The sequence below is a fragment of the Chrysochloris asiatica genome, unplaced genomic scaffold (assembly GCF_000296735.1).
Source record: "Chrysochloris asiatica unplaced genomic scaffold, ChrAsi1.0 scaffold00142, whole genome shotgun sequence".
Taxonomy (NCBI): domain Eukaryota; kingdom Metazoa; phylum Chordata; class Mammalia; order Afrosoricida; family Chrysochloridae; genus Chrysochloris; species Chrysochloris asiatica.
This window is the reverse complement of record NW_006408660.1, coordinates 4,657,706-4,670,467: the sequence shown is the minus strand read 5'-3', so window position 1 is coordinate 4,670,467 and position 12,762 is coordinate 4,657,706. Positions and strand designations below refer to the sequence as shown.

Here is a 12,762-nt window from a genome sequence, read left to right as displayed (position 1 = left end):
AAAAAGTTCCTGTGCAGCAGATTTGCCCAATGCAATACACATTAGGTAACTGAAAAAATCTTGGGTTGGGTCAGGTGCACCTCAGTCCTGAGTAACATCTTTGCTCTTTAAGACTTTAAATAAGTCTTGTGCAGATTTGCCTAATACAATATGTCATTTAATTTCTTGACTGCTGCTTCCTTGAGTGTTGACTGTAGATCCAACCAAAATGAAGCCTTTGACAACTTCAATCTTTTCTCCATTACTGTTGTTAAGTGATGTAGGCTTTGTTCAGACTCATAGCAACACTGTATAGAGTTTCCCAGACTGTAAATCTTTATTGGAGCAGAACTCCTCATCTTTCTCCTATGGAGTAACAGGTGTGCTCGAACTGCTGATTTAGTGGTTAGCAGTCCAGTGCTTATCCTACAGAGTCATTGTTTCCCTGTTTATTTTGATGTCATTTGAAAGTATTTTCATTTTCTTTACACTGAGATGTAATCCATACTATCTTTAATGATAAGTAATTCAAGTTCTCTTTACTTCTAGCAAGGAAGGTGGTGTCATCTACAAATAACAGGTTGTTAATGAGTCGTCCTCTTTTTATAATTCAGCTTCTTTGCTTAGCATAAAGATTGATAATTATGGTGAAAGGATACAACACTGGCACATGCTTTTCCTGACTTTGAACAATTCAGTATGCCCTTGTTCTGTGCTAACAACTGCCTCTTGGTCTATATACAGATTTCCCATGAGCACAAGTAAGCGTTCTGGAATCCTATTCTTAGCAATGTTACCTATAGTTTATTATGATTCACACAGTCAAATGCCTTTGCATAGTCAATAAGGCACAAGCAAACATCTTTCTGATATTTATTCTCTGCTATCAACCAAGATATATCTGATGTCATAAATGATATCTATCCCTTGCTCTATGTCCTTTCTGAATCCAACTTGAATTTCTGGCAGCATCCTGTACATGTTTTGAATCATTGTCAGCAGAAATTTACTTGCATGTGATATTAATGATATTGTTCTATGATTTTCACATTTGGTTGGATCAACATTCTTTGGAATGGGCACAATTACGGATCTCTTCTAATTGGTTAGCCAGGTCTTCCAAATTTCTTGGCATAAACAAGTGGAGCCTCCAGCATTGCATTAGTTTGTTGAAACATTTCCATTTGTATTCTGTCAATTCCTGGAGTCTTGTTTTTCATCCACACCTTCAGTGCAGCTTGGACTTCTTCCTTCAATATTATTAGTTCTTGATCATATGCTAGATCTTGAAATAGTACATACTGACCAATTCTTTTTGTTACAGTGACTCTATATTTTTTTGTCATTCAATATTTTGCCCATTGTTGTTGTGTATTCCACCAATTTGGTTTTGACTCACAGCGACCCCACATAGGGGTTTTAAGGAATGGTTGGTGGGTAGTGCATAGAAGTCCAGTGCTTATCCTACAATGCCACACCTGACTTCATTTTGCCCATATTGTTGTTATTGTTAAGTGTTGTCTGGTCGGTTCTGACTCATACTGACCCTGTATAGTGTTTCTGAGGAGCTGCTGGTGGGTCTGAACCGCAGACCCTGTGCTTCAAAGTGACCTCACAATCCAGTTCTTATCCTACAGCGCCATACCCATAGAATCCTTCAGTATTCTAACTCAAGACTTGAATTTTTTCTTTGGTCCTTTCAGCTTGAAAAATGCTAGGCATGTTCTTCCCTTTTAGTTTTCTAACTCCAGAAATTTGCACATTGCATTAAAATATTTTACTTTGTCTTCTCAAGCTGCCTTTTGAAATTTTCTGCTCAACTCTTTTACTTCATTGTTTCTTCCAGTCACTTTAGCTTCTCTCCATTCAAAAGCAAGTTTCAGAGGCTCTTCTGACATCTGTTTTGATCTTTTCTTCTTTCCCGTCTTTTCAATGTATGTTGTTGTTGTTAAGTGCCGTGGAGTCGGTTCCGACCCATAGCGACCCTGTACAGGGTTTCAATGTATGATGCTCTTAATATTATCCCACAACTCACATATGATGCTCTTGATCTTTCCTGGTCTTTGGTCACTAGTGTCTAATGTATCAAATCTGTTCTTGAAATGGTCTCTAAATTCAGGTAGGATATATTCCAGGTTGTATTTTGGCTCCTATGGGTTTGTTTTCATTTTATTCAGTTTCAATCTGAACTTGCTTATGAGCAACTGGTGATGTTTCACTGTCAATGCTGGCCTTGTTTTGGTAGATGATACTGAGCTTCTTCATTGTCTCTTCCCACAGATGTACCCAGTTTGATTCCTGTGTATTCCATCTGAAGGGGTCCATGTATATAGTCACCTTGTATGTTGTTGAAAAATTATGTTTGCAATGAATAAGTCATTGGTTTTACAAAATTCTATCATGTGATCTCTAGCATTGTTTCTATCATCACGACATATTTCCCAACTGCTAATCCTTCCTCTTGGTTTCCAACTTCCACATTCCAATCATCAGTAACTATCAACACATCTTGATTGCATGTTTGATCAATTTCAGACAGAAGTTGGTAAAATTCTTCAATTTTGCTTTAGTCATTGGTGTGCAAATTTGAGTAATAATGGTATTAACTGGTCCTCCCTGTTTGTTTTTGTTGTTAAGTGATATCAAGTCAATTCTGACTCATAGTGACCCTGTACTGAGTTTCCAAGGATCGGCTGGTGAGTTTGAACTGCCGACCTTGTGGTTCAAACTGACCTTGCTTATTCTACTGACAGTGCTTATTCTACAGTGCCACACCAGGGCTCCGATCTTCCTTGTAGCCATATGTATATTATCCTATCACAGACAGCCTTGTCCTTCAAGATATATCTTGAAATGTTCTTTTTTGATGAAGAACATAATGCCATTACTTTTCAATTAATCATTCCTGGCATAGTAAACCATATGATAGTCTGAATCAAAATGGCCAACACTAATCTACTTCAGCTCAGTAATATCTAGCATATTGATCTTTATGTGATCTGTTTCATATTTGACAACTTCCAATGTTTCTAGATTCATACTTTATACATTCCACATTCCAATTATTAATGGATATTTGTAACTGTTTCTTATAATTTTGAGTTCTACCCCATCAGCAATGAAGATTATGAAAGCTTTACTCCATCCATATCTTTTAGGTCAACTTTACTTTGAGGAGGCAGTTCTTCCCCAGTCATATCTAGAGAGCCTTCCAAACGAGGAGTTTGTATTCTTGCACCATATCAGACACTGTTTTGCTCCTTTTCCTAAGTTTTTCAGTGGGTAACCATTCAGAAGCTATCTGCCTTTTCTTCTACCTAGTCTGTGTTAGTCTGGAAGATTCTATGAAACCTGTCCACCATGGGTGACCCTACTGGTATTTAAAATACTAGTTATATAGCTCCCAGTATCACAGCAACACACAAGTCACCACAGTACAACAAACTTGACAGATGAAAGGTGAGATGATATATAATGGGATCCAAAATTCATAGGAACAATAGTCCAGCAGCTAAACGGTTAGGAGGACAGACTCCAATGACCAAGTTGGCATCTGAGGATCTTCCACTTACTGTTGTTGTTATGTGCCATCGAGTCGGTTCCGACCCATAGTGACCCTGTACAGGGTTTCCGAGGGTGTAAATCTTTACGGGAGTAGAAAGCCTCATCTTTCTCCTGTGGAGCAGCTGGTAGTTTCGAACCGCTGACCTTAAGGTTCGCAGCCCGATTCGTAACCACTACGCTACCAGAGCTCCTTACTAGCTGTGGACAAATTACATCTTCTCACTACCACCTTAATTTTTTCAATACTTAAATGAGGATTTTGATTATTTATCCCACCTTATAGGGTCACTTTGAAAATTAAATTAGTTAAAAGAAAGAAAGCATTTAGAAGATGCCAAGTATTTAATAAGCATTCTACAAATTTGTTGTTGTTGTAATTATTATTATTAGATCTGATTGTTATAAGGAGATCGTGCCGGAGTTACCTGAACTATCCAAATACAGTAAAATATGAATGTCGAAGATGCTCTGCCCAGATTCTGGATCGGGTAGGAATTAGTTACATCTGGGATACTGAATGGCCTTTTGAGGACATTGAGACTTTAAACCCCTCATGGCCATTTTATACAGGGATAATCCAAGACCCAGGGGAGTTCAATAAGCACTGGACTTTCTGCATAGGAAAAAGATGAGGCTTTCTGCTCCCGCAAAGATTTTAAAAGCCTCAGAAACCCTATACAGGAGCACTGAATTGGAACCGACTCAAAGGCAACTTAACAACATCAACAACAACAATTCAAGGCCCAGAGATCAGCAGAGCTTGGTCCACAGTCACCATCCATCCAATTCCTGTCTCCCCATCTTACGTCTTCCTCCCCCAGAGAGCTACTGGGGCCAGTGAGGCCTGGGTCTGAAGACCTGCACCCTCTGGGGCTCTCTCCTTCGCTCCAGCTGGGCGGCCCAGTAGAGGGGCCAATGAAGCTGCAGCGCTTGGATAGAAGGGCTGGCTGGGCAGCCAGGGGAGGTTATTTTCTGCAGTTTTCCTGTTCTCTTTCCCCTTTTGTGTCCCTCTGCCCTGTTCCGAATTAAAAGGAAGATAAAGCCTCATGTGGTCAGCTCCAATTGGCCTGACCGGCTGGCTTCCTGGATGCTAGATGTGCAGGTTTGCAAGGTACCGGCCAAGATGAAGATTAAAGCAGGGAAAAGGAGAAAAACCACCCCGATGCAGGCAATCGATAACACTTAAAGCACACAGACAGTACAGCGCATGAGCCCCGCAGTTGCTCTACGCCAGCAATCACCCCTCAGCCTGTGGTGGAGCTGCTGGCGGAAGCCTCTGCTTGGTGAGCACCTGCTGGCCACCTTGTGGCCGGTCAACTTTCTGAATCTCTGCTCCAGAGATGTGTGCTTGGGAAATGGGGAGGGGTGACAACACACAAAGGACCTGCCACACACACATCCCACACTTCCTGGCATACTCCCCAAGATTCACCCTCTCCCAAGAAGGTGGTGGAAAGGTATTTATTCCCTGCTAACAAGGGTGGGTGGGGGTGAGAGGGGAGAAGCTTGTGTGAAACTGGCCACCGTGATCCTCAGGTACCGAAACCTATCTCAACCCCCAAACCCACCTCCTGCACCTCTGTGTTTCTCACACATTTATCTCCCAAGTACAAAGAGTGACTGACTACCTTTGGAAATGCAGTCCCAGGTCTCATCCTAAATCACCCCCTCCCACCCACCAGCCAGAGCACCACCTCCAGGCCCCACCTCCACAGAAATGCTGGGGCAAACAGGCGTTGGGGGCTCTGCAGGCTAGCCATCAGCCTTGGAGCATAGTTTTAGGGGCGGTAGATGTCTCACTTCTCTGTAGCACTAGCTCCAACAGCTTGTCTCCCTCTGTCTCAAGTCATCTCTTGTTCTATCTTTGTGTGTGTTTATTGAGGTAGGAGACTGTCCCCTTGGGGCGTCGGCCCAATAAAGGGCTCTGAAAATCTGAGGCTCCCTGGCAACCGGAGGGTCAGCCTGCTGCAGGGCTCTCCACCGCGGTGGGTGCTCTGCCAGAAAACACTCCTCCTACTGGGTACTTGTTCCCTGTTTGTAAGGACTGGCCCCTCCTGCCACCCCTGGACTGCACTGTCTCTTAAGAGCAGCTGAGACCGCGCCTCGTTGTACTGAGTTCCTCTCAAGTCCTGGAAGCTCTAAGGACCTTGAGAGAGGCTGTGGTCCTGGCTAAGAGACGCAGCTGCACCTGCTGTCCCTGTGCACGGACGGGTCTGAAGGTTCCTGGGAGACGCTGCCCCCTTGCAGCAGCTGGCCCTCTCCAGAGTCCCTCAGGCTGGAATGTCCCTGGGACTTGCTTTTTGGTTCTGGGAGCTTCCAGGCTCAAATGTCCTGGGGATGGTTAGTCCCCCAGCCTGTGTCTCCGGAGCTATTTGAGCTCTGGGGACGCCCGCCTGCGGAGGGTCTTTGTGCGGCCACGGATTCTGCTCCGCGCCCGCTCGTTTTCTCTGAGGGGCCAGGGAATGTAATGCCCGGGTGGCAACCCTTGGGCGGCTCACTCTGCTTCTTGGGCTGCTCCAACTTTGCCGGGACACGCGCGGAGGTGGCGAGAGCGACCTACCCGATCCGGAGGTAGATCATGCCCAGGCTAAGAAAGAGGTGGCCCAGGCAGCGCCGTGCTTTCGCGTTCATAGTCCCCGCTGGCCGCCGGGGCCGCGGGCAGGGCTGTGCAGATCCCGCGGGCCGGCCCCGGCGGGGCTATCCACATAGCCTGCCCTGGAGGCGAGGACCGAGGCGTGCCGGGGCCGTCTGTCCGTGCGTTCGGTCCGTGCAATAGTCCAAGCGCTCAGCTCCTGAGCCTCACCAGGAGCTCAGGAGCCAAGAAGAGGGAGGAGGGAAGGAGGAGCGAGCGCGGCGCGGCGCGGCGCGGGGAGACGCCGGGCGGAGATCGAGCGGCCGACCGGTGCAAGTGTGCTAGGCACACTGAGTGCGGGGGTGCCACTGCCGCTGCCCTCGCCCTGCCCGCCCTCCCAGCCTGTCCTATCCGCAACCCCTGCACCGCCCGCCTCCCGGGAGCGCCCGCCCCGCACCTCGTGCCCCCGGGACAGGGCCGCTGCCCCTGGCGCGTGCTCGAGACGGGGCCCCGCGCGCTCTCGCGGCATCCCCTCCCTGCTCTGGGCGGGAGCGTGGGGACCTGGAGGGCGCTAGAGCGCGCTCTCTCTCCCCCCTCCCCCCTCTCCCTCTCTGTCCCCGCCACTGGCAGGGTGCGGGTCAAGTGGACGCCTGGGGCTGCCCTCTGGTGGGAGTGACCAGTGTTCAGCCGAGAACGTGCGCTCCACGGCCCTTCCAGGTGTCCTCTCTCCCTTGGCCTAATGCTCAGGACCCGGGTGGAGGTAGGGGGCAGGACTCACTTCTCTCCCACCCAACCTGCGGGCGTTCCTGTTTTTTCCTCAGAGGAGCCCTGGTACCTCTGAAGGATAGGTACTGTACTGCTAACGACAAGGTCGGCAATTCAAATCCACCAGCCACTCCTTGGGAGAAAGGTGAGACTGTGTTTCTGTAAAGATAAAGTCCTGGTGTGGAATTCTGGGGTGTCACTGTAGGATAAGTACCGGACTGCAAACTACAAGGTCGGCAATTCAAACCCACCAGCTGCTCCTTGGAAACCCTGTACAGGGTCTCTATGAGTTGGAACCGACTCCATGACACTTAACAACAACAAACCCCTATACAGGGTCACTATAAGCAAGGTGGGCGGTTCAAGCTCACCAGCTGCTCCTTAGAAATCTTATACAGGGTCGCTGTGGGTCGGCACTGACTCGACGGCACTTAACAACAACAACAACAACATGAAGATGGCAATGAGTTTTTTTCCTGGGCTTTTTTAAAGGCTTCCCAGCCCAGCTTCTCCAGGAGGGGTCTGGTGGCGCCCCCTTTCCGTAGTAGGGCTCAGCCTACACTGGAACCCGGCGGCCACTCTTCCCGTTTCTTCATCCCTGTAGTCAAGGGAAGAGGTGGCAGGTGGATGCACAGATCGGGCAGCGTCCTCTGGGGCCTCGCCCTCAGCTGACAGTTTTTGGCTGTGGCCTGGGTTCCCAAAACATAACAGGGGCTCTGGATTGCCAGAGACGTTCTTGGATGCGCGGGTCGCGACGCGCTCGCGACGACATCTGGCGGATGCTGCGGGTGATGCAGCAGTACCTAGCTCCCCAGATAGATCGCTGAGCGTCCGTTCTCATTAACCTAAAGGGCTCATCTCTTCCTTTGATATATATACCCCAACACTGTGTCTTTGAAACTACTGGACTCTAGGTGCAGCCGAAGTAGTTGAGGCTCAAGAAGGTAAAGGTGTTTTCTCAAAGTCAGCAGGTAGTGAGTGGCAAAGCCAGATTGCAAACAAGATGTGCCTGACTCTAAAACCGTCCCTCCCACCACACTCATCTGCTTCTCATCTGAGTATGATAATTCAGTATAATGGCCACGCAGAGCCACGCAGAGCTCAAACACCATTCTCACAGTTACGGAGTTCATTAGGGGAGTTACCAGGTTACAAAACAGAGTTGGAAATGTTCAAAGTATAGTTCTTCCACTCAAGACAACCTTTCTTCTGCTGCCTCTCTCTCTGGCCCTTGGTCCCTTGGCCTGGCCTCTTCCCTGCTCAATGTTACAAAGCTAATAAGTGCCCACAGGTCACATCACTCCACCATAAGCCTCAGCCTGAAGACACTCAACTCTAACACCGTGGGGTCAGCAATTAAGTGTCTGCAGGCACCTCACTCGGCAAGACAGTCTCCTGTCCAGAATCACTGGGTTTTACTTGCTCTTCAGGCTGGGAAGCCCATTGCTCTGTCTCGTGCTCTAGTTCTTGGTTCTCCTGCTACTCCTCTGCCTCTCCTCTGATGTCACAGCTTTCTGTTTCTGAGTAGAGGAGGTTCCATTCATAGTGATCCTGGAGTCCATAGGATACACTTCACTCCTGGCTCTTCTTTGGTGGTAGTGAAGTCCCCCATTCCTGCTTCTGAGATGACTCGTTTTGTACATGTTAGAGTTTCAAGTTTTTACAGCCACAATGAACTCAACTAACCACTCACAACTAAATAGTATAATCCCATCAACATCTTTTCCCAGCCCCAGCAGGTCAAAAACATTGTTTGGTGAGGGTTACAAAGACCTGGTGTGGCACTGTGGGATAAAGCACTGGACTACAAAATGGATGGTTCAAATCCACCAGCCACTCCTCAGAAACCTTATAAAAGGTCACTCCGTATTGAAACTGAGGCGATGGCACTTAACAACAACAGGAGCTGTGCATCTGAAAATTAGGTTTTGCTTTAAGTTCAATGGAAAGACATTGCAGGGATCTGAAGAAGGATGAGTCTTCTGATTTGTATATTCAAAAACTACCTTTGGCTACCCTGGGGGAGGGAACAGGCAGGGAGACCAGAGAGGAGATTATGGCGTAGGTCCAGGACCAGATATGCATGGGTTGGATTAGAGTGGCAATTTTAAAACATGACCATCAGATTATTTGACACTCTCCTCATTGAGAGGTGGGGTCTCTGTGTCCTCAGTCTTGAATTTGGACAGGCAGTGACTATTTAGATCAAGCAAGAACAGCAGAAATGACCCTACAAGATTTCCAAGGTTTGGTCATTGAAAGGCCACTTTGTTATCAAAACTCAAGCTGGAGCCCTGATGCCCTGTGGAAAAATTCTTGAGATCACCATGTTGTAAGGAAGCCCAGGCTAGCAGGAGTCCCAGTTGGCAGACAGATAAGCCCAGTCCCAGTCTTCAGTCATCAAGTCATCTCAACCTTTGAATCTTGCCAGCTGAAGCATTGTGGACAGTGACTTGTGTAGTCACCTCCAATGTGCCCTGAGCTTATGAGCATAATGCATTGGCTGTGTCACACCATTGGATATGGAGGGTTGCTCGTGAGACTGTGGTTGTAACTGAAGCTACAAGCATGGAGTAGACTACAGAGGGAGTGAAGGATACTGGATGTAGCACAGAGGCCGTAATGGAATGGTGGAGCTTCTTGAAGGACTCATTGGAAAAGGGGCAGAGGGACTTAGGGAAAGGGAAAGAGAAATGAACAAGTCCCTCCACCCCCCACAGTTGGTGAGAGTAATTGGTTGGATAGAGGTGTTAATGAATGATCTAGGGAGAGTTGGAAAGTTTTGGGAGAAAATCATAGATCTCCTTTCGTCATGTTTGCCCATCTTATATTCTTCCTCATTCTCTCTCACCCCAAAATGCAATCAGCATCAAGCTCCGAGCAGTCTAACTCCTAAAAATCGTCCAATGTGTCCTTTCTTTTCTAAATGTATCACCACTATCTCAGACCAAAGATCTATTTATGCCAGAAATGTTGGGGTCTACTTGTACCTGGACACTGGGTAGTTGCTAGGGATATGGCAGTGGATCAAATTAATCCACATCCTGTCCTCTTGAACAGCCAGTCAGAAGATTGATTTACTGTTTCAATATGTAGCTATTGTTATTGCTGTTTATCATATAGTTAGTTCTGGCTTGTAGGTAGTGACCCATATGATACATCGTTGTTGTTGTTGTTGTTGTTAGGTGCCATCAAGTCAGTTCCAACTCATAGTGACCCTATGCACAACAGAATGAAACACTGCCCAGAACTGCGCCATCCTCACCATTGTTACGCTTCAGCTAATTGCTGCTGCCACTGTGCCAATCCATCTCATTGAAGGACTTTCTCTTTTTTGCTGTCCCTCCACTTAACCAATTATGCTGTCTTTCTCCGGAGATTTCCCTTCTGATAACATGTCATAAGTATGAGAGATGGAGTTTTGACATCCTGGCTTCTAAGGAGCATTCTGGTTGTACTATTTCCAACAAAGCTTTGTTTATTCTTCTGGAAGTCCATGGTACTTTTAATAATATTCTCCAACACTATAACTCAATTCTTTTCTTCTATGGTCTTCCTTATATACTGTCCAACTTTCGCATGCATATGAGGTGATTAAAACTACCATGGGTTGCGGATGGAGACCTGGTTGACCAGCAGTGTGGTAAATCCAGGAGACTCTTGGACCCAGAGTCAGCGACATAGCCACAGAGAACTAGAGTGGAGAGTGAAGCATCCAGTTGATAAGAAGAGAGGGCATATGCATAAGAACATCCACACTTGCAGATAATACCCACTTGACCTGACTTCAACGACTGGATGATCAGAGCTCAACCAGAAGAAGAAAGAGGGAAAAAAGAATAATCTGATACAATTTGATGAACCTGACATACACCAATGAAAGCAGTAGCTCAAAAGAGGGAACAAATCTTCACAGCGAGGATCATTCCCACTCCCTCAGCACACAGAGAGGACAAGGATGGGCAACTTGGACATTGGCAACCTAGAACAAGGGGGGGTGTGTGTGTGTGGCTACAGTGGCAAGAAGTGACTGGCTTACAAGCTTTCAAGAGGGAACCTAGATCCAGAGGGAATGGAGGAAGGTAGAATCTCCACTGAGTAGTATCCATTCTGTACAGTTGGGGCTGATGAAAGGAGATGTGGATAGGTCTCTTGCGGTGCAAATAGCGAATAGTTGTTATCAGGACTGATTGTAAGGGCTGGACATGTAAAGGTAGACGTTTTGTGGCAAAGTGAGGGGAGTGATTAACTTTGCAGTCTAGGAACAGAGGTCCCTGGGACCATCAAGGGAGAAGAGTGTAGAGGCAGAGACGACGTGGGGAGATGAAGCGGCTGGGGACTTTGGACCTGGAGAGGAAGAGGGGCTGTGTGCAGATGACCAGGGAGCAGGCTTGCAGGGTATACCCTTTGGTTGGTAGATGATGAATGGAGGCGATTGTAACCATGGCAAGGAAACGATATACGATGGGATCAATGTGAAGCTAATATCCCCCCCCATGTAAATTATCACATAATTCACAATAAAGCATTAAAAAATAAATTTAAAAATTGACCTTAAAAAAAAAAAACCATGGTTTGGGTTAGGTGCACATACTCTTCAATCTGACATCTTTGTTCTTGAACACTTTAAAGAGGTTTTGTGCAGCAAATTTGCCTAATGCAATACATTGTTTGATTTCTTGACTGCTGTTTTCCTGAGTGTTGATAATAGATTCCAACAAAATTAAGTCTTTGTTAATTTCAACCTTTTCCCTATTTATTGTGACTCAACAGCACTTAACAATAACAACAACAACAATCATGTTGTTATATATTGATCCAGTGTGAAGATTTTGATTTTTCTTACACTGATGTACTTCCTATACTGAAGGCTGTGGTCTTTGATTTTCATCAGTATTTTAAGTCCTCTTCACTTTCAGCAAACAAGGTTGTATCATCCGCCTATTGCAGATTGTTAAAGAGTCTTCCTCCAATCCTTATGCCACATTCTTCTTCATATAATACAGCTTCTCAGATTATTTGCTTAGCATACAGATTGAAAATGTATGTGAACGAATACAACCCTGGCACATACCTTTCCTGATCTTAAACCATTTAACACCTCCTTGTTCTTAACTGTTTTTCACAATGTTATCCGTAGCTTGTCATGATTCATACAATCGAAAGCATTTGCACAGTCAATAAAGCACAGGTAAACATCTTTCTGGTATTCTCTGCTTTCAGCCAAGATCCATCGGACATCAACAGTGATAATATCCCTCGTTCTACATTCTGGCCTGAATTTGGCTTAAACCTCTGACAGTTCCCTATTGGTGTACTGTTGCAGTCATTTAAAAAAAATTTTTTTTTTAAGTTTTTATTGTGAACTGAGTGATAGTTTACATGGGAGAACATCGGCTTTACACCATTGTTTCATTGCAATGATTACAATCTCCTTGGCGCATCATCATTCAACAGTATTTGCTTCTACTCCCTTTGTTGTTGGGTTTTTTTGGGGGGTGGGGTGGGGGGAATTTGTACATAAAAACTCTCAGTTATACATAAAAACACATATATAACAATTTAAACAACCAAAGGGCACATTCTGCAAGCTTGTCTCCTCACTACCAGCACCCAGTCCTTTTCTTTCCATGAGTACAGAGTCCTCAGCTGCCTCCATCTCTGGTGTAGCTGCTTCTCTGGATAGGGTCCCACATTCTGCTTGTACTCTTCTCCCTTGATGGTCCTAGGGTCCTCTGTTTCTTTACTGTGAGATTAACTACTCCCCCCCCCTTTTTTTTTTATATAAAACTTCTACTTTACAGTTGTGACTGTCTCAATTAGTCATGATAACAATTGTTGTTGTGGTTATGTGCCATGGAGTCGGTTCCGACTCATAGCGA

At 45.9% G+C, this 12,762-nt stretch overlaps 1 protein-coding gene across 1 annotated transcript in view; it reads right to left on the bottom strand.

The window, feature by feature from the left end:
* WNT7A (wingless-type MMTV integration site family, member 7A) overlaps positions 1-6,174 on the bottom strand; it is a 69,135-nt gene extending 62,961 nt beyond the window's left edge. The window contains exon 1 of the mRNA XM_006870465.1: positions 6,104-6,174. Within this exon, the coding sequence (XP_006870527.1) occupies positions 6,104-6,174 (71 nt within the window). The remainder of the gene's footprint in view (positions 1-6,103) is intronic.
* Positions 6,175-12,762: the final 6,588 nt, after the last annotated feature.